Source organism: the organism of the source record quoted next, unplaced genomic scaffold (assembly GCF_019419815.1).
Source record: "Pyrus x bretschneideri cultivar Hongxiangsu unplaced genomic scaffold, Pyrus_bretschneideri_v1 Contig1, whole genome shotgun sequence".
Taxonomy (NCBI): Eukaryota; Viridiplantae; Streptophyta; class Magnoliopsida; order Rosales; family Rosaceae; genus Pyrus; species Pyrus x bretschneideri.
In genome coordinates this window covers 12126898-12149960 of record NW_025999390.1, presented here as the reverse complement: position 1 = coordinate 12149960, position 23063 = coordinate 12126898, and the positions used below count along the sequence as shown (strand labels likewise).

At 35.0% G+C, this 23063-nt stretch overlaps 2 protein-coding genes across 2 annotated transcripts; one reads left to right on the top strand and one right to left on the bottom strand.

Moving 5' to 3' along the window:
* Positions 1-7068: 7068 nt before the first annotated feature.
* On the bottom strand, positions 7069-8074 carry LOC103943894. Its single transcript, XM_009354267.3, has one exon. The coding sequence runs from the start codon at positions 7926-7928 to the stop codon at positions 7296-7298; it is 633 nt and encodes a 210-aa protein (XP_009352542.2). The 5' UTR covers positions 7929-8074; the 3' UTR covers positions 7069-7295.
* A 12557-nt stretch (positions 8075-20631) lies between these two features.
* On the top strand, positions 20632-22891 carry LOC103943893 (dentin sialophosphoprotein). The gene is made up of 2 exons (XM_009354266.3): positions 20632-20806; positions 21521-22891. Exon 2 carries the CDS (start codon positions 21536-21538, stop codon positions 22613-22615), a length of 1080 nt encoding a protein of 359 aa, XP_009352541.2. The 5' UTR covers positions 20632-20806; positions 21521-21535; the 3' UTR covers positions 22616-22891.
* The last annotated feature ends 172 nt before the right edge of the window (positions 22892-23063 follow it).

Below are 23063 nucleotides of genomic sequence, written 5' to 3'. Positions count from 1 at the left end.
GCTGTCAAATTTGACAGCAACTTTCTCTGTTGTCATCTAATGTCATGCTACATACGAATTGACATTTCAGTTAGAAAGCACTAGTGTTGTATTTTTTTACCGTTAGATGATGTGAACTTTTTTACGTCTCCTTTTGAGATGCTTTTAGTTTTTCTCTTTCTTTCTTCTTCTTTTTATTCTCAAAATAATTTTAGAGTGTCCCAACAAAAAAATAATTTTAGGGTTTTTTTTAAATTAAAGTACGATTTTAAATGCTAAGTTATGTATATGTGTAGTGAAATTTAGTTTCGTTTTCCGAAACAAACAGTTTGCAACATTATGCCTGTTTATTATACACATTCGCAAAACTCACCAAACACTAAAAAGCTGTTGATTGTATTCGCAGCAGATTCAAAATTTAGTTTACCAAACGCAGGACTACTTTTTTCACAATTACTTCTCACATAACACTTCCAAAAATGAATTTTCTCACAAAGAAGAATAAGTGTTTGGTTCCACAAAATTGTGAAGAAATTGTACTTTAAATTACTTCATATTATTAATTATTCTGTGAATGTCGTCTCTACAAAAAATTAATTAAAAATATATTGTTCGTAATACTTTTATCGATTCTAACCATCTGCTTTGAAACAATTTAATGACTAAAGATCTTATATTTTATGATTTTTTACACAGATGAACATTTTTACATAACTATTTATAGTATAAACATTTTTGGTCATATATACGATGTTCCATGATTCGGCTACGTAGTAATTTAAGGTAAATTTCCTTCATAATTTTTGTGGAGCCAAGTTATTCTATCAGAATCTATAAATGTGGCACCAAATTTTAATAAGAATTTTTGGCAATGAACGTTGTAAGAATTTTAAAACTAATACTCAGATCGAGCTTGTTTGGCACGAATTATAAAATGATCAAAGCACTTTTGGCAATATATTTAGAAGAAAAACTTAAAAGAGCTTGTAGATTATTTAAAAGCACTTTAGCGCTCTCTTCATATGCACTTTCAAATGCTTTGAAAATCACTTTTTTTTTTTAAATAATAATAATAATAATTTCAGATTTAACAAAAGCGCTTATGAGTACAATAGTGTTCCTACGTATAGAAGAAACCCAAACAAAATTGCTTAAATCAAAAGCCCTTATGAAAACTTTGCTGATTGATCAAGATCAATAGACATTAATTAATTACAGGTTGGATCAAATATGAAGATTGAAGGAGAAAGTGCTTAAAAATTAGTTTGTCTAAATCAAACAAGTCCATATCAAATAATCATGCATGCACGCGTCTACAAGGGGGGCTGTGGCATTGGCCCTTCAGAATTTCAGCTGTTAAACCAAAAAATAAAAAAGTTGTAGCCGTGAATATTGATATTAATATATTTTATATTTATATATCTATTCTTCTATTCTATTAAGAGAAGAGGCCTTGTCAACTTTTTGCTCATTTTTTTTCTATTTTGCCTTTACTTTCAATCCACAATGTTGATATGAGGAGGGGAAAATAGTAATTTTGTATCTTTTGAACCTTTTCCCTTTTTTTTTCTATTTTGCCCTCACTTTTGATACACAATATTTACATAAGGAGGGCAAAATAGTAATTTTGTATCAAAATATTTACATAAGATACAAAATATGCACTTATTAAGAGAAATTGTCCCATCATCATTTTTTCATACGCGTAAATGAAATCATGATGTTTTTTGGATAGTTTGAATGAACTGAAGCGATTGCGCTTGATGAGTACGTGAGTGGAGACGGGCGATTGAAGAGGCTTTAATTTTGTACCTTCTGACAAAATGACAATCATATCCCTATTTTTCCTATTTTACCCTCATTTTTTTAGAAAATGACAATCATATACATATTTTTCCTATGACAAAATAGTAATTATGTAATTTTAAGAAAAAATATGCACTTATTAAAAAAAATTGTTCACACACACAAAGTATGTGCTCTCTGCTAGTATATATTATGATGATTATGATCCAAAATAGTTGTATGCAATTGCATGATAAGAATGGAATGAAAGCATCGATTCAAGACAGAGGAGGCGGCTCTTTACTGCTTGAGAGAGACGTTTCTTCAATCATGCAACCATACATCGCAATCTTTCACCCACTCTATAATTTAGAGTCATTTTCTTCCCTTCTTTTTTTTTACCATTTTTTCCTTCCTCAGTATCTATAAGGCCGACAATCTCTCACTCAAGTAGCTCTGTGCATATAGTTTGAGAAGTAGGAAACTTCATATACTTTAGAGAAACTTTAATCAGATATAAATAGAGTAGTGATGTACTTACCATCTATTTGTACCATTTGTTTTAATAGAGATGGAAAAATAGATACTAATAATAATGATATGTATAGACGAGTTTATTGAGTAGTAAACAGTAGTTAATTTGTTCAGCGGATTAGTTAGTTCATCATAGTAGAAACTGGGTATATATATGTAAAAAATAATTAAATATTTTAGTTCTTCTTCGTATGTCTGCATGTATAGTTACCTAATTAATTTTCTTCAGCAGACTAAAGTGACTTTTGTGTTTTCTTTTCAAGAATACCTACTATGTTCTCTATGTATTACAAAGATAACTTTTTCGGATTTTTCTGTGCTAAGATTTGCGTTGGAGAAGTGATCAAAATCTGCAATTAAAGAAAACGTGAGATGGACACTTCAGCTTCTACCAGACAAATTAAATATAGCTGAAAATGAATAAAGGAGAATATACATTGGAAAGGAAGAAAAGTTAGGATCGGAGTCGATCATTGAAGTCGATTATTAAGCATACAATGATACATACACAAATACATAAATATATTATTTAGTGTGCATAAGGTGATGATTAAAAGAGTACTATGTGCATGTTTGTGCAAGCTTCCATCATTATTCATCACTTACAATTTATTACAAACCATGGTATGGTAAAGCAATGACTTTATATCAAACTATTAAGGTTTTTTAGCCAAAATGATCCTTGAGATTTGCATAACACATAACTTTGGTCCTTAAGATTTGAAATCAATAGAAGTGGTCCTTGAGTTTATCCACTACAAATTATTTTGGTCATTCAATGAAAATTTATATTAAATAAGGACCACAATGACGAAAATACCATCAATTTAATAAACAATTGGCCAAATGAATTGACAAAAATTGAGGGTATTTTTATCATTTTAGCCTTATTTAATGGAGATTTTTCATGGAATGACCAAAATGATTGATACTCAGGGACTACTTCTATTGATTTCAAATCTCAGGGACCAAAGTGAGAAATTATGCAAATCTCAGGGACCATTTTGATTAAAAAGCCCAATATTGATATGCCTAAAGTCAATTCAATTGCACGGTAGAGTTTGGATCCCCTATATCAGAGAAAGGAGGACTTTGAATGTGTTTATAAGCAGTTACCAATTGGTTTTATGGTTGAACTTTTATTTTTTCATGGTATCACAACCAGATTATCTCACGTGTGAAGCCTAATGACCACATGTGAGTCGTTCTTGTTGCCCATGTGTTAGGTTCAAAAATTTGTCACAAGTGAAGGCACGTGTTTGTGAGGATGTGAATGTAAAAGAGTCTCACATCAGTGATATGAGAAACCTCAAAAAAAATTTGAGAGTCCACCATAAAACTAATTAGCTAGTAACATGGGAGTAGCCCAACCTCTTATTAGCTATTACAAGGTTTATACTTTTACCAATGTGAAACTCTTTTACCTTTACATCCTCACATTCTCCCTCACGTGTGGCGAATTTTCAAGTCAAATACATGAACAACATGAATTGGGTGATGTGGAGCATGTATATATGGTCGTTGGGCTTCACATATGAGTCAGCTTGCTCTGATACTATGAAGAAAGTTGAGGTTTTACCATAAAACCAATTAGTAATATGAGGAGTAGCTAGCCCAACATTTTATAAGCCCTTACAAGGTTTCTCCTTTACCAATGTGAGACTCTTTTATCTTTACATCCTCACAATATTGAGATTATGAATCCACATCGAAGAAAAAAAAAGATCTTACATGTGCTTATAAGTAGTGGTTACTTCATATATTCATATATTGCCAATGGAGAGGGCTAAAGGTCCAAAAGCAAAAAAATGACCTGATTTGTCGAAAGATTCATCTCCAACTGGTAGTTGGGCTATAATTCTGTGGAGCCCACCATGCCATCATTTGACCGAAGGGGCACTAGGCTAGCCAAATGTTGCCCCTCTTATAGCCTTTGTTTTAGCCCAGCTCCTCAGTTGCAATGATTGATTCAAATTCAACGACTATATTTGAAAACATCCAAATGTAGTTTAACTAAAATAACCAATATATTTAAAGTATAAACTTAAAATTAATAAATTATTGAGGGAGCTATATTTAGCCCCTTCGGTTGGAGATGGTATATGAGTATGATCTGACATTATTCATTTAAAAATAATTTTTTGCAGAAATTTAATTTTGAACGGGACTATATTTAGCCCTTTCGGTTGGAGATGGTCTTACCAACTTAGTTTCATGCATTTCATTTGTTACAATTTGAGCTTATTTTGAACCATAAGCCCCATCTTTCATATCATATGTACGCAATATATAATGTTTACAGCTTTGATTATTTATACAACACACAATAAAGTCGATGATTACAACGTTCCTTCCCATAGTCCCATCACATTAGCTTTGCCTCTTTAATAATGTTCTTCTCTCTCAAAATTATTGTATCTGTTTCCTTTAAATGAAGGAAGATGTCGATCTACTGATTGCCCCATATGTCATAATTACCACTAACCTGCCCCAACTTGTGGACTGAAAATCTATCACAAGAGCTCATAGTATTAGCCGAGGGTAATTAACGACAAAGACGTTGCTGTCAGCTTCAATATTTCTAATTAAAACCCCAGCCATAATTTTATTAACCAATATAGCTCTCCCTTGAATCATTCACTAACCTAAAAACGAAAAGAACAAGAAGCTAAAATATACAAAAGTATATAACCAAAAATCTGGACAAACTGATCGAAATGGTAGTGTAGCTAGATCTGAAAATTTGTGGCTATCTTTATTTTTCAGTTCATGGAAAATTGGCAGTGACCTTCTAACAACGTAACCAAATTTTGGACCAGATCAACCACTAGTGTCACCATCACAAGCAGAGGACTAGACAGACAAAAACCCTAAACCCTAATAAATCCAAAGCTCCTACTCACCAACCTGAAAAACCCCACACACACGAGAGACCATGACAAACGTAACGCTCTTTTTAAAGCTTCTTTACCATGCAACTGGTCACAGTAGGTACAAGGCCATAGCTTTGCAAAAAGAGAGAGATTCACACACACACACATATGCATATGAAAAATGTTAGGGAGACCGTCCTTTTAGATCATATTTTGTAAATAATATGATATGGTGATTGATAATTGAATTTCATTTTTAATGATTTAAAGAATAAATTCAATCATTAACTTTCATGTCATATGATTTACAAAATATGATTAAAAAGATAATTTCTCTGGCATCACCTATACATGTGTATATGCACCCTTTTGCTTTTTTTCTCTTTTATTACAAGCAAACACGTTGACAACAAAAAGGGAAAAAAGATACATGGGGAAGGAAAATACAAGAATCAAAATTATTGCTCTCCAAAGGGACAGCCTTGGTTTCATCTAAATCTAAAAGTCCAAAAGCAACCAGTACATATCCACGTAAAGCAAACTAACACCCAATTTCCCAATAATTATATGTTTTTCATAAAAAGCTTTTTATCCAAAATGGTCCCTGAGATTTACACAACACATCACTTTGGTCCCTGAGATTGAAAATCAATAGAAATGGTCCCTGAGATTGTCCACCATCCATTATTTTGGTCATTCTGTTAAAAACTTCGTTAAGTGTCCCGGAGCTCTTGGCCAGAAGTTTGGTCAATTTTCAAAGCTTCATAATTCAAATCGTTTCTTAACCAAATTCGACCCATAATATATCAAAATGAAGATAGGAAAGTGTAGAACAAGATTATACCTATTTGGAAGCCAATGGTTGCCGAAGATGGCCGGAAAATAGCCTGAAAGGTGACTGGCCAGAGGGAAAATTGGAAAACTCGGCTGAAACTTGGGTAAAATTTAAACGTTCATAACTTCTTCAATACTCAAAAAAATCGAGTGATTCAAAAACAAAAATCATACTTCTCGATGAGGAAAAGAGAATAGTATCTTTCTCGAAGGCTAACTCGTCGTGGTTTGACTGAAAAATGGCTCGAAAGTGGTTGTCTTGGTCGTCTAGTTAGCCACTTTCAAGTAATTTTACGGCCAAACCATGGCGAGCTAGCCATCGAGAAAGGTACCATTCTCTTTGTCTCATCGAGAAGTATGATTTTCGTTTTTAAATCACTCAATTTTGTTGAGTATTGAAGAAGTTATGAACGTTTAAAGTTTACCTAGTTTACGGCGAGTTTTCCAGTTTTCCCGCTGACCAGTCACCTTTCAGGCTATTTCTGGCCATTTCGGCAACCAATGGGATTCCAAATGCTATAATTTTGTTCTACACTTTCCTATCTTTATTTTGATATATTATGGGTCGAATTTGGTTAAGAAACGATTGAGTTACGAAGTTTTGAAAATTGGCCAAACTTCTGGCCAAAAGCTCCGGGACATTTAACGGAATGACCAAAATAATGGATGGTGGACAATCTCAGGGACCATTTCTATTGATTTTCAATCTCAGGGACCAAAGTGATGTGTTATGTAAATCTCAGGGACCATTTTGGATAAAAAGCTTTTTATGAAAAACATATAATTATTGGGAAATTGGGTGTTAGTTTGCTTTACGTGGATATGTACTGGTTGCTTTTGAAAATTTCCTATATTTTTAACTGGAATGACCAAAATAATAGATGGTGGACAATCTCAGGGATCATTTCTATTGATTTTCAATCTCAGGGACCAAAGTGATATGTTATGCAAATCTCAGGGACTATTTTAACTAAAAAAACCTTTATAAAAATTAAAAAAAAAAAAAAAAAAAACTTAATACTTAGCGTGTGTGAAACATATATAATAATATGCGCCCGTGATATATAAAACTTCTTCCTCACAGTATGCATTCAGACTTCAGTTATACATATATAAATTGAGCGATGTTACATAATAACTGGCACATACAAAAATTCTGTGTGTGTGTGTGTGTGGAAATATTACCCTTTATGTGCAAATGACAAAGCTGATAGCTCAAAAACAAATTAACCATGCAGTACTCAAGGGAATTAATTAACCGAGTTGAAATTAAATTTTGTGCCCATTCTCTCATCGACCGCGCATGGCACGGTATGACGGAGATTCGAGGGCAGCCGATCGTTTCTGCAACTTGAGATCCTTGTAAAATCTCTTAATAAACTCCTCAGCTTCCTTGTCCACCTGGCTATCACCTTCGTCCTTTAACGGAAACGGGGAGTCCGTTATCCTCAGCTGCCTCACCATAGGGCTCTTCCCAAACCCTGGCAATGTCACAAGCGGCGAGGCCTCCACCGCCATCTCATTGTTCAACATCTCAAGCACCTTCTGAACTGCACTCATAGTGCTAACGTCGTCGTATTGGTACGCACTGGTTGATTTGGGAAAATAGTGGTGGTGGTGTTTGTTGCGCTTGTTGAAATGAAAAGGGTTGTGAATGGCGGGGCTGTTGCTGCAGCTGAACTCGTACTCTCGGGGAGTGACGAAGGAGACAGCGTCGTTTGAGCGGCAGCTGAAGGCGGAGGTGTGGTGGAGCATGAGGTTGTTGGCTAATTCCTTGCCTGCTACCTTGCCACGTTTGAGCATCAAATGGAGGTCGACAATAAGCTTGCTCTTGGATAAGCCTTTGCGCAACATGAAGAACATTATGCGTACTAAGTTCCACAATTTCTTTGCCACAACTGGTGGGCTTGGCTCTACTTCCATTTGTATAATTGGATGATAGAGAAAGATAGGGTTTTTTTTGTCTAGAGAGAGAGGTTTTTTTGGCTGTGAGAGAGAGAGAGAGAGAGAGAGAGAGAGAGAGATGATTGAAATTTAGAAGATTTGTTTTTGTTGGTTCGAGCCCATGAGGGGAAGGGGAAGGGGAAGGAGGTATATAAAGGGGTTGGAAATTAATATTTAATAACAGAGATTAAGTTGATAATTATAAAGTGGTACAGATTTATATCATTCTCTTCTATGGCGAGTGAGTGTTACAATCTTAAGAGAAAGGTCAAGAAATGCAAAATAAAGTGGGAGAGTTTGTTTCACGCGGTGTGGATGGCATTTCCAAAGGGATAGGAATTGGTGAGAATTTCTAATTATTTGTTCTTTGATTGATTTTTTTTTTTTTTTTTTTCATGGTTTATATGATTGGCTTCTACAGATTACTAATTAAAGGGTCCCTTTGATAGAAACCAATTACTGAAGTATTCCCCCGTATGCAATGGTTAAAGATATTTGGGGAAGGTCCCAAGTGTCAAATAAACGCAGCCTTTGCCCTACATACTAAGGTATTTGCACCTTGGCCTTTCCAGTTGTATCCTTCTGAAATTCAAATAATCCTTCACCTTGTGTTTTTGGTGCTTTATAGGTTCAAGGCTGAAACATTTAGTTTAGGGATTAAAATTTTAGAGTTTATCTGTTAGGAAATAGTAGCATTATCATTGATTAAAAGAAATTCAAATATAGAGTCTTCAAGGAGTACATAATGTATAATATTACGAGGATTCTCAAACCAAATTAAATGGTGACTTGTAGAAAGATCAAATTTGGTTAGGCGGTGTGCAAGATCCGTCATATCCTTGAAATCATATTATGTACACATTGATGGAAGTTAGAACATAAAAGTAGATAAGAGATTGATTATAAGAAATGATCATAGCTAGTAATGGTTTGTTTAGGTGTGTTTTTATCGCATGCACAAAATTTAACAAGAGAAGAAAATTTTTCTAAGTGTCCAATATTAAAATGGGTACTATACGTGTTATAAAACAAATGGAGAAATACGAAAAAATATATCATTTCTTCCACTTGAATTATGATATATAGACTACCACTTAAATATCCGGTACTTGAATAAAGCTCTCTTTGGACAAAAGCAATCCTTAAACACACCCGAAGGTCAGGCCAATTGAGCATATGATTAAATGGTTCACGACGATAAAGGTAAATCATGATTTCTTCCTCCTTTAATTTCTCAATAAATAACTCTAAAAAAAAAAAAAAAAAAGGAATTTACGAAAACCAACTAGTCTTTGATTACAACATGCGCAAATATCAAGTTGAGGACATTAAAGAGTTGGCTAGCAGATCAAAATTGTATGTGCATATTAGGCTATAGACTTGAGACTCTCTCCCAATGTATGCTTATGCTTTATAGGCCGGTTGTCAGTCAACTCGATGGAGTTTATTTGATTAGTAAGTTAAATAGTTAGTTGTTAGCGGGAAGGGAAATGAGTGGATATCTAACTCGTATTAGAATGTATAAACATAATTGCTTTCCATCATTGTGATAAAGCGCTGTTTGTGAGCTCAATCAAAATTTGACTTGTTATTTTACCCAAAGTATAATTATTAGTTAGCAAGTCTAATCAAGTTTGTACTATAAGTTAATCAATGTTGTGGGGGTAACATGAAAATAATTGAGTTCCTTTCTTTTAAAATTAATTGAGTTCCCTAATTAACATGCATGAAGTTAAGGTCACTTTGACTCCATGTTGACATTGCCATTACAATTCAGGTAAGGTACGCTTTTATTTTAAGCAGAAGAGTAAAAGAAACTTGACTGCACAACTCACTTTGCCGAGAAAATTTTCGGGTTATAGTATCACACGATGTAATTAATTCAAATTTTAAAATATGATGAGTAGCAAAGGGTTTCACATTCATAGAATGACTATGCTAATAATATAGCGGTTTCACATTCATAACATGGCTGCTAATAATACAATGTGGTGGTGTATAGTTTTCTAAAAAATTTCTTGACTTGATCAATCTTTAGTGATTCGACGATCCACAATCCTAAAAGCGTTGTTGTTTAATTAACGAATAAAAGTAAGAATGCTACATTCTATACTCGGTTATGATTAGTTGTTAATTATTATATATGTCAAATCTTTACTCAATTATGATTAGTTGTTAATTGTTAATGTCAATTCTAATTTATGCAATTAACGTCGGATCTCTCTAAACTGAATGGTTTTTCCTTGTTCTTTCAATTTCAAGCAGCAGACATTAGACAATGGCGTGGAAAATCTTGGTTGCTACAGCTCCCATGAGAGAGACTGGGTGGAACCAAGCCAGCCTGACAAGGTTGACAGGATTGAATAAGAGGCACCTACTCTGAACACGTGGCCATCTGATTTGAGGCCCCAAATGAATCTTTCACCGTACACGCATATACGAAAACCCTAAAATTGGACGTTCAGATAAACAAAGCAAGACGCTCCGGGGACCTCTAAACCCTAATCAAATTTTATTTTTATTGTTGTATTTTATTTTTGGTCAAATTTTATTGTTGTATTTTTATTTTTCCTTCTCCTCGAAGGAGATTGATTTGGTCAATAAATTAGATCCTTTTATACCCACCTGAAGTAGCTAACCTATTAAAATATACATGTTTTAATGTCTTCATGATGAAAATGCTTAATAACACATTGTCCAACTTGATCAAGAAAAGCATAATGGTAGCCGGCCCCCATATTGCTAGGAAATGCTTTTCCTTTTTTCAACTCCAAACATTATGCTTTTCCTTTCACGATCGACCACCACCAACCAAACTGCTAGGAAATGCACTTGTGCAAAACTACTTTGGTTTGTGTGCTCGCGTACCATGTTTTGAGGTTTGCTTCCAAGGTGGACGACTTTCAGTTGTTGATTTGTGCAAGACTCGTTGCGAGATTTGCATAAATAAATGTTCGACTGTAACTAGTTATGAGTTGTCATTCAGTACTACGGTTTAGTAGTATTGTTCTTTACTTGGAAGTGAGAGTTTTAGGTTTAAATCTCGTGGATGACAAATTTGATACCAAATTAGGCTGCCCATTGTATGACTTGCTGAACTCCCCATCCTCTCAGTGTAAAAATATTGATGTACTAAAAAAAGAAAGAAAAAAAAAAACTAGTTATGAGTTTTTTTTTTTTTTTTTTTTTTTTTTGGTAGGAGTTGTTTATGTGTGTAATAAGATTTACTTGCTGTAATAGATAATTATTTACATCTAGGTACATGACTATAGACTACATGTGTAAGAGAATTATTGTGTGATTGACTCATATCATCAATGATATTAATCAATTGTATAACACACGATGATGTGTTAAATGTCGATGCAAATTCCGCCGTCTTTAGTCTTGACGAAAATGCACCTGCAAAACAATCAACACCTTTGATCAAAGACCTAAGCCTCACGCGCACACGAGGTGTGGGGGGGAGGGGGTTAGGCCAATGAATCTTCGATGCCTAAGTTAGTTTCTCTTATGAGAGTAAAGTATTTAGGGCTTTTTAGGGTAGTAAGAAACTTTGTAATTTGGTAGAATATGGGGTATATATAGGAGGAAAGTATAACATCCCACATCGTCCAGGGGAGTGATCCTTATATGTATATTCTCATCCCTATCTAGCACGAGGCTTTTTGGAACTCACGAGCAACTTCCCAGTGGGTCGCCCATCATGAGATTGCTCTAGCCCCCTTCTCGCTTAACTTCGGAGTTCCTCCGGAACCCGAAGCCAGTGAGCTCCCAAAAGGCCTCGTGCTAGATAGGGATGAGAATATACATATAAGGATCACTCCCCTGGGCGATGTGGGATGTTACACTTTCCTCCTATATATACCCAAATTGTCATATCCCAGCCCGAGGCAGATCACTTCCCGGGTCTGCTCCACCACCGTAGCACAATATTGTCCGCTTTGGGCTTACCATTCCCTCACGGTTTTGTTTTTGGGAACTCACGAGCAACTTCCTAGTGGGTCACCCATCATGGGATTGCTTTAGCCCCCTTCTCGCTTAACTTCGGAGTTCCTACGGAACCCGAAGCCAGTGAGCTCCCAAAAGGCCTTGTGCTAGATAGGGATGAGAATATACATATAAGGATTACTGCCCTGGGCGATGTGGGATGTTACAATCCACCCTCCTTAGGGGCCCGACGTCCTCGTCGGCACACAGGCGGCCAGGGTTAGGCTCTGATACCAATTGTCATATCCTAGCCCGGGGCAGATCACTTCCCGGGTCCGCTCCACCACCGTAGCACGATATTGTCCGCTTTAGGCTTACCATTCCCTCACGGTTTTGTTTTTGGGAACTCACGAGCAACTTCCCAGTGGGTCACCCATCATGGGATTGTTTTAGCCCCCTTCTCGCTTAACTTCGGAGTTCCTACGAAACCCGAAGCCAGTGAGCTCTCAAAATGCCTCGTGCTAGATAGAGATGGGAATATACATATAAGGATCATTCCCTTGGGCGATGTGGGATGTTACAGAAAAGGCCTGCCATAGTGTTAGGGTTTTACCCTACACGTGGCAGCATCCTATTGGCCAAAGTTTATGGAGAAATATTCTCAAGATATTAAATAAGAAATAATATCTTGAGATAATAGAGTAATTATCCCTAATTAATTTAAATTGGGATTACTTACTTGAATGGAGTCAATCTTCAATTGGGAATGTATTAAAAATATGATTTGGATAATTAATTCTTATCTTTAATGCTTTGACTTTTCCTTGCCAAGGGCAGATGAGTCATGGGCAGTCGTATTCAGCTACTGGGACCTTCAGGGTGTGAGCTACGCGTAGAAGTATCTGAGGAGCCGCCCATTTATTGAGGGCAATCTTGTATTTCTCAGGCAAAAGTTCATGTGTCGCCTCTAGAATTTTTGGAATTATTTTAGGCTCCACATTAAATCTTTAAGATTTACCCTTATCATTGTAATTCAGATTAAACATGTGTTAATTATGCTTAGTGATTAAATGCAATTTGGGCATGTGTATTTTCCCTAGTTCTTTGAGAGAGATTATATTCACACATCCCAAATTACTTCTCTCACACCCTTTTAATTTTTTAATACTTTCTATACACCACTAACACTTGATATGAAAACATTAAAAAATTAAAAGGGTGTGAAAGAAGTAATTTGGAATGTGTGAATATAATCTCCCTTTCTTTGAAATGAAGCTCATTATATACACCCTTTATGTAACATCCCACATGGCCCAGGGGAGTGGATCCTATAAGCCTTATATGTATATTCTCATCTCTACCTAGCATGAGGTCTTTTGGGAGCTCACTACCTTCAGGTTCCATTGGAACTTCGAAGTTAAGCGAGTTCGCGCGAGAGCAATTCCAAGATGGGTGACCCACTGGGAAGTTCTCGTGTGAGTTTCCATAAACAAAACCATGAGGATGTGGTAGGGGCTCAAAGCGGACAATATCATGTTACGGTGGAGTCGAGCCGGGATGTGGTGGGGGCCCGGACCGGGATGTGATAATTTGGTATCAGAGCCAATCCCTGGCCGGAAGTGTGCTAACAAGGACGTCGGGCCCCTAAGTAGGGGTGGATTGTAACATCCCACATCACCCAGAGAGTGGATCATGTAAGCCTTATATGTATATTCTTATCTCTACCTAGCACGAGGCCTTTTGGGAACTCACTAGCTTCGGGTTCCATCAGAACTCCGAAGTTAAGCGAGTTCGCATGATAGCAATCCCAGGATAGGTGACCCACTGGGAAGTTCTTGTGTGAGTTCCCAAAAACAAAACCATGAGGGTGTGGTAGGGGCCCAAAGCAGATAATATCATGCTATGATGGAGTCGAGCCCGAAATATGATAGGAATCCGAGCCGGGATATGACACTTTATTACTGGTTTACATCGCACAACTTCTTTCTCTTTCAGGAATTTGTATTTTTGAAAATGATTGGATCCAGCCGAATTCCACATGTATATGCATGCAAAGGAAAAGCACATGACGCAAAAATATTGATTCGAACCAATAATATGGAAGCATGAGCTTCTAACTCAGTGTATTGAGTATTTATTCATAAATTTAAGGTTTCGAGTTCTAATCTTTCATTTTTAACTATCCTTTTTTTTTTTAATCAGAAACGATAACATGATTCATTAGTGAACAAATAGTTATAAATAGTGTCAACATGAGTACATAAACTTTAGTGACCAAATTCTTAATCTAAAAATAAATTTGCACAGACAACAAAGATAACTATCATACAAAAAAAAAAGCATCAATAAATATGTCAAAATGACGATAGAACAAATCGATAATAAACACACATCAAACCATCTACACAACATGATCACAAACACAAACACGTTTGCTTAAAACAAAAACAATGACATGGATATGCATAGCTTCTAGAACTATAAGCCATAATCGGTTGTGATTTGTGGTCACAATTGATCCACATTCTTACTCCCACTCATCTAACGTATATATAACTTTACATTCAAAAGAAAAAAGTAAGAAAAGAAAGGCTGTATAACTTTAGAAAAGGATTAACATGAAAATTTAATTTTTATGGCCCTCAGTGAAGTTTCTTTTCTGGTTCGGCCACGGCCGACTAACACAAAAGCTTTTTCAAAACCCTTGTTTTCCCCTTTGAATCACACCAGTCAACAGTAGCAAGTAACAACGAAGGAATCCTAAACCGCGTGGACCCAATGGCTAATGCCATCTGTCAACTATTGGTACTATTGGTTGTCTAATTTGATTTGAAGGCTTTTTATGATCATCGTGCCGACGTGCTCATTCATGCAGTGTTTTGTTTTGATATTTTTTGGTGGGGTTTGGGGGTCAATGTCATATTCATGGGGATGTTCTAAGCAAACTATTTTCCATCTCTAGTATATTTCGCGCGACTTATATTTTCAGTTTTTAAGTTCTAAATTCCCTTTTTGCCTCATACAATTTAAGTTGAATTAGTCATGGATGTAACTTGTATAATTAAGTTTCCATTATTATTTTTTTTTTTTATCGTTTGAAGGATAATGCACTTTACTGTAATTTTATTTACTTTTGAGAGTATATATTGCAAAATTTTTATCATATTCTAGTATTTGGTATGCAACAGACAATAGAAGGTCAAGATATTTTCTTTTTTTAGTTGGTCAAAAGGTTTAGAAAACCTATCAGTTTAAAACTCGAGTCTCCGGTCACAGTAAAAACCCCGATGTATTGATATATATATGCACATATGCAGGCTTCCATATAAATGTTTTCATAAAAAGTAATTGAAGCAGTATGTCTTTCCGTTTGCTTCACTATCGTTGCATCCTTTCCCGGAAAGAAAGATAAAGGTGCAGAAATATTAATTTAATTTAGTTTATTATTTAGCTCAAAATTGTTAATTATTTAAGTTAATCACCTTAAAATGGTTTCATTTGCTGGGAGGATCCTTTATGCTTTTATAATTGATTTATAGTACTATTAAATTATTAATACAGGAAAAACAAAACCCATCAACATCAGTAGGGCACTGCATGTTTTTTACTTCTTTTAATAAATCATTTAAGCTACTCACTTTTTGTCTTTGCTTCCAGTGGAACTGTGGAAATGCAGAACAAAGTGTGTGTTTTATTCGAATGAGGCACTTTGTGTGGGGACTTTACGAATTGGGATTGGTTGGAGTTGCTTTTAGGTTTAGAGGGTCCCTAATTTTGTGGGAAATTAACCTAACATCACTGGCCTGCACACGCTCACCCGGCAGAAGATTTTTTTATATTTTTTGAATCACGGCGTGTTACGTGTTATTTACATATTTTAAATGTATTTATATGCATAAATTGATAAAAGGAAAGTCAAATATTTGAAATAAATGGATAATCTTATATCAAATATCGTTTGTTAAAAATAAAAAAAAAAATCATTTGACAACTAATTTAATCACATTATTATCCGCGTGGAAAGATCTTTTTTATAATCAGCAAATCACATTATTATCCGCATGGAAAATACTTTTTTTATAACTAGTATTACACACCTCTTAAGATGTTTTGAATGTATTTAAAAATAGAGAAAATAATATTTAATTAAATCACATTATTACTAATCTATTGTAAAGTACTAATTAAAAAAAACTGTACTAATTTATCACTAGTGCTACTCGCCCCTTAAGATATTTTAAACACACCTTTATGATTTTCTTTATTTTTTTATTATATTTTTCTTTCCCTTTCACGTGGGCATCACCAACTTTCATCCAACCTTCTATTTTTTTTATTCTTTTCTCTCTCCCCACTTATTATCTCTATTAATTAATCATCTTTGTCCACCAAAAGAAGATGAAATGATTACTTCGTCTTCTATCACACAAAAAAAAAATGATGGGCAATAATGTAATTTCACAGGTTCAAATTTTACTATTTTTTATTAAAGCCTTATCTATAGGTGATGTTAAAATACCTCCAATATTAAAAAAAAAAAAAAAAAACCCCTCCCATTCCCCCACATTCTCTCTCTCTCTCCCTCTCTCCTTCTCATTTTCTAAAAAATGTGTTCATACACACAAAGTGCGTAAGAAAATGCAAGTTTATATTATAATATTATATTTTATGATGACCAAATTACCCTTGCATTATTTGATATATTGTATTGGGCTGCTTTTGGATTTTTTTGGCTGAGGGGCAGTTTGGTCTAATTATTTTAGTCGAAGTCAGTGACACCAAAACAACCTTCTGGCTTTATATATATATATATAATATATATATATTTTTTTTTTTTCCCCCGCTTGTAAGCAAAATCTTAGGTTTAATTTGTGAATAATGAGTTCGCTATTAGTATATAATGTTGACTCATTGTATACTTTAGCAATCTCCAAATCCTTTAATGTAAAATATCGTTGCATATTAACAATCTAAGTCCACAATTTATCTTGTGATGTAATTAAGAAAACAATTCGAGACTTAATGGACCGAGTCAAGAACTTTAATGGAGATGAACACTTTTATATATGATGAAATCATAGAGTTTTCAACACGGCAGGGACATATACTAATAATTCAGTGAGATATAATTAGTAGCTTCCAAACTTGGAAGATGTAGAAAGTGACTATCTAATCAACGACGACATTAAGATTGATTAAAAACACAAGTTGGCCCGAACGACGACCATTCTAGCTAGCTAGAAAAATGCATTGTCCTAATATATGCTAGTACTAGAGCTTAGAATGAGCCATAGAAATAAAGGGCCACCAAGTTCTTGGCTGCTTCCACATCCACACCTACCTAGCTTTGATGATATTTCCTCCCCTGTTTTATGTTTATAATGCATGTATGAAAATATACAATTATATATTTAATAAAATATATATAATATGTGTACAGTTATGTCAATTTATTTTTTACAAGTATTCTAAATTACTTTTGGAAAATTCAAGCTTGAATGCAAAACCTTGTCTTACTTACAGTTGACAGGGTCGGTATTGAGATTTTTGATGCCCAAAGCGATCCTAAAAAATGTGTCTAACTTCATATAAGAAAAATTATTTATTTTCACACGTAAGATTTCGGTAAACGTGTTTTTTTTTATTGGTGACACGTCAAATGATTTTCATATTTGGTCTACAAATTACTCTTTGTTGAATGTTATACTTGAATTGGAATGAATGTCTAAAAATTGCAAATGGCATGGCTACTAGCTAGTAATAAAAAAGAAATTAACAACCAAATAGAAATTCGTAAAAATTGGAAAAAATAAAAAAGCATATAGCATTTCAAACTCAAGGCTCAAGACCTTTCGTCCATTTAAACATCAGAAACCATTACTTCTGATTAAACTTCTTGATCATTTAACTACATTTTATAAATTTATACTCTTATGAGAAGAAATTTGTAAAAACTGGAAAGTAAAAAAAAAACACATAGCATTTCAAACCTGGTGCCTCCTCGTTAATTTTAAACAACATAAATCACCACTTTTGGTTAAACTTCTTTGATCATTTCACCAAACTTTATAAATTTATACTCTTCTGAAAAAAATAATAAAAAGTTGGAAAATAAATAAACACACATAGCATTTCAAACTCAAGGTCTCCTTGTTAATTTTAAATAACAAAAACCACTATTCTAGTTAAACTTCTTGGTCATTCAATCAAATTTTATAAATTTATACTCTTATGAAAACATTTATGAAATTACCACCTTAATAATTTTAGTGGCCCCATTTTTTTGGGCCTTGGACAGTCGTCCAACCCGCACTGGACCTGAGCCGGCCCTGACAATCGAGGCAGACCCCAAAGCGTCTTCCTCAATCTCATTTCCCCTGCTTGAGTGGGAGCGGGCTCTCTCCCTCCCAGACAATCAGGTGCCGCCAAAACCTTCTCGTACCCATCTATAACAGGAGTTTATGGTTACCTTGAATATATGAAGGAACCACACGTCAAGCCAACTGAACTAATCACATTTATGTTAGATATTTGAGTGTCTTAAATTATTAGTGGTCCGGCAAACCTAAATTCAGGGACGTAATTTTCATGTTAACGTCTTTGTTTGTCAAAGTCGTACCTTGCAAACTCTTTTGATTATAAGGTCAGCCAGCTTTTTCAAGATCATCACAGAAGTGCTTTTAATCAGACGGTTAGAAACTCATCTGCTTTTGGGACCTTTTTCATCGATCAGTTCCATTTGATCTTCCAGCTATACGAGAGCTTTGAGTAATAATTATATTCATGGTGGGCTCTGTTGCATGTAATGGCCTGTGCCTTGGTGCTGTTTGGCAGCCTGAAGAAACGTCCACCTCCGCCATTAATTTACAGGGCCAAACCTTATCTTCAAGACTTCTGGAGTGGTGCTGGTTTGATCTTCTTCTGGTCATGTGTCGTTGCGTAACTTAAGGGTCTATAAATTAATCAAAATGTAATTCAGTAGTAGTATATAGACATATAGGACCTAACCACCACACTACACTCGAGATGTCTACTACATGTCAAAGGTACGCACATAAATGTAGTTATCTATATTATATACACACTACACCTAGCAATATCAATAGGCTCTAGAGATCATCTCGGCCAACTCCGATGGAGAGAGCTAAAAAACTAAGGGGCCAAAATATGGCTTGATTTGGACAAAATTTATCTCCAGCCAAAAGTTGGAAGTAACAATTAATGGAGTCCACCAAGCCAAAACATGGCCAAAGGGCAATCGAGCTAGCCAAGCTTGGCCAATACCCAGCTTGTTTGTTGGGGCCTAGCAGCAATTGCTACAGTCTGTTTGCAGATCCAATGGCTATGTTTGAAAGAATTCAACGGCCTGATTTGAATCTCCAACATCTAGCTGATATTAACTAGCTGTTATATATATTTTTAACATTTAGGCGGAACTTTTAAAAAAAAAAAAAATCAAATTTATTTTCCTATAAATACCTATTACATTCCTACTAATTCATACATACTCTTTGTCCTTACATACTATCTTACCTCATTTTTATGTAATTTTCTCATTTTATTCACCTCAAACACTCTTTTCATACACACACCTCTCTTACCCTTTCCAAGAATCTAAATTTACAATAATCCTATCGGAATTTTGCATAAACAATTACATATCGACATGTGTTACTCAGAAATCTTATCTGAAAATTATTAAGATTACATGAAGATAAGAAATTTGGACACTTACTCATTTAGCGACACGATTCACTTGAAAATCCTATACCATAATTGTTGAGATTACATAAAGATACAAAATCTCGAAGCTTACTCATTTAGTGACACGTGGCACTAAAAAAACATGTCCGGATGATCTTATTTTTATATGGTTTAAGTAGTAGTTTAATTTAATTAACCAATAAATTAAAAGAATAAACTTAAAACTAATAAATTATTGAAGGGGAAATGTTTAGCTCATTCGGTTGGAGATGAAATATGAATAAGGCCTGACACTGTTTATTAGAAAATAATTTCTTGTTTTGGACGTGGCTATATTTAACCCATTTGGTTAGAGATGACTTTATATGTTATTTAACCAAGTAAATTTATGGTTCTTTTAAAATGGTTAATAGGAAATCAAAAGATCCGTGTGCCTATATATATTTCTAATTTCTGAATAATATGTATGTTTGTTGCTCAAATGTTCATAATTGACTTTATTTATTTATTTTCATGATCCAGTTTGGAAAAGGTGAAGAAATAACAGGGAGTCTTGTGTGTGGTTTATAATTTTTACTTTCTTAACAAGATTCATTAGAGAAATTTATACAAAGAACATGCATAACAAATGTAAAACAACCAAAATCATGACTAGCGCCACAAATTGAAGCACATGACCATACTCTCCCATGCATCTTACCAAGAAAAACATGTAGAACAATGATCAACGAGGGTAGCAAATAATATTTTATTCAAAAGTCCAAACTTTGTACGAGTTTTTGTAAACAAAAAACTGTGAATTTGTAAAAGAATGATGCTAGAAAGACGAGTCACACGGATTTTGTCATTGTGGAGTGTAGACATGTGGACGAGACGTATGCCAAAACGCCGGCTTTATTTCCGTTACCGGCGGAGAAAAAAGGTAAGTCGTTGTTTCCGATGGTGGCAAAGAAGGCACAACAATCAAGAAAGATCCCTTCATTCCTCTTCCCTACCCAAACAACCCTTAATGCTCCATTGTATTTGCGAAAAACCACAAGACTCTGAAAGCGTCTCGTCTGCAGGGGTACTTTCGGGATCACGTACAAAAAATAACCGCTAATTTGTACTTTTCCTCGATCATTTCTTGCACACCCAAAAGAACCAAACTTTGAAATAAATCACAAAGAAGAAGTAAAATTACATCGCAGTCAGCTTCTTGAATCTCCATTACTGATTAGAAGGTAAGCTTTTTACTCAAAAAATGAAATGAATTTTTTTTTTCTGTGAATTTCTTTCTTTTATTGTTTAAATTTCTGAGTGATCTGTATGTTTATTGCTCAAGTCATTGAATTTTCTGTTCGCTGTTGTGAATTTATTGCTGTTAAATCTAGTGGAAAAGAAAGAAACCCAAGTTTGGTATTTTCCAGTGCAATTTTTTTGCTTACCAGAAATATTGGAAACTTCCTGAATTTGGACTTCGTTGACTCAAAGATTCAAACTTCAGATTATTTTCCTGTATTTTCTCGGAAACCAAACAGAGGGTTATTTGGTTTTTCTGTTTTCTGTTCATAGACTTTATTTAGTTAGTAGCTCGTTGAATATTGTCAGGATGAAATTTAATTAAGAAAGATAATTAAGGTCTGTTTTTTGTGATATAGCATTGAGATGATAGACTAATGTTATATTAATTACCTGAAAGATTTGTTGACCTAGTTCTAATTTGAATCCAAAGGAAAATTTTAGAACAAGGTTTTTCGAAAGGGAGAGTGGGGGGAATTGGAAATTTGCAAAACCCTAATTGCTTAGAATAAGTAGTGGTTTTTCCTATTTCTGATGCTGATGGCAAAACCCTATTGCTGATTTTGGATTGGAGGTCTTTCATAAGTGAAACTTTTTCTTCCTTATCGTTGTGACGATTGGTTGGAAATTTATGAGAAGATTGTCTTTTGAAGCAGGTCTACAGAGTTTTGATGAATTCCCAATCTACCGGGCGCAACCAGAGACCTGCCAAAGGGTTGAAGGTGAAGCCGTCGTTTCAGATTGCATTGCTTTTGGTGTTTTGCTTCTGGTTGCTATACCAGATGAAGCACTCTCACTATAGTGAAAGTGCAGATGACAAGGCTAGTAAAGAACACGGTTCTAATATTTTCGGGCGTAAGGGGAGTGCAGGGTGGTCAAAAGGTGGAGGTGTGTCTGCATCAGAAGATTCAAAACATGTAGGAGAAGTAAGTACAAAGACAGAAGATGGAAACGATGTGTTTGATGGAATTGCTGAAGAGAAAAATGAAGAAGAATCTTGGCAGAAAGTAAACGAAGTGAATGAAGTTGAAAAGGAAACAGAAGTTCAGAACACAGAATTGAGCAATACAGATGAGAATTCTGATGGTGAAGTTAAGGGAAACGGCGAAACAATGGGGCTGAACGAGAATTCATTGCGTGAAGAAACCTACCGAGAGGGACAGGAAGGTACACAGGCAGTTATCTCGGAACAAGATGGTGAGAAACATGTGAAGAACATTAGTCATGATGAAGCAGGAGAGGACGAGGAGCAGGAATCACAAGTTAATCGTGATGAGCAAGGAAATGGAAGGGGCCAGGAGAAAGAGCCAAAGAGATTGCAGGAATCTAATACTACTATCACAGACATTTCAGTACGACGGGATGAAAATAAGAATGACTCTCTTGAGGGCCAAAATTCAGTGGTAGATGCAGTGGTCCATGGTTTTGATGATGAGAATGGTGTGCCGGTGGATGGCCATGATATCATAGAATCCTTAGTGATTGTATCGAGTGGTGATCATGCAATCACGGGTCATCAGGAAATTAATTTGAGTTCGAATAATCAAAATGAAATCAATGAAAATGCAGTAAATGAAGAAGTTGGGTCTAAAGATGGAACAAATGGTGCAGATTTGGAAGCCAAAAGCAAAATCTCAGCGCAAGATTCAAACATTGACATTAAATCAAAGGTCGAAACAAGTTCAGACACCTCAAAGATCGATAGTGTTAAAGAGACTACAAGGGGAGGCAGTTCCGTTTCAGATTCATAACCAATACAAAATGTCATCAACATTTCAAGTTTCTGCACAAGCAGAAGAAACAAAAGGTAGAAAGTGAGTTGAAGTAGTAGCATTTCTTCTTGTGTGACATGGTACAGTCTAAGTTCGAGTTTTCTAACAAGCCATTGGACATTTTCCTGTCCTTAGATCTCGAGAACGGGTGATAGTTTGATGTCGAAAAATCATACATACATACATACATACATACTAAAATGTCTACAGTCTCAGTGCTATTACAGAAATAAAGTTTGTTTTCAGTTAATATTACCTTTGCTCCTTCAGTTAATATTACCATTCAAGCTGTTATTTACTTCTGCTGATTCAGTGATTTCATCATCAAAATGGAGATTACTTCAATCCTTACTCACTAAGGATCACTAAGACCACAAAAACTTAACTATAACGGGATAGCTTTGTAACTGGATCCCAAGACAGTTAC

Bases quoted from the DNA above. Each gene is read 5' to 3' on its own strand.
- LOC103943894 (XM_009354267.3), bottom strand. From the start codon at position 7,928: ATGGAAGTAGAGCCAAGCCCACCAGTTGTGGCAAAGAAATTGTGGAAC.
- LOC103943893 (XM_009354266.3), top strand. From the start codon at position 21,536: ATGAATTCCCAATCTACCGGGCGCAACCAGAGACCTGCCAAAGGGTTG.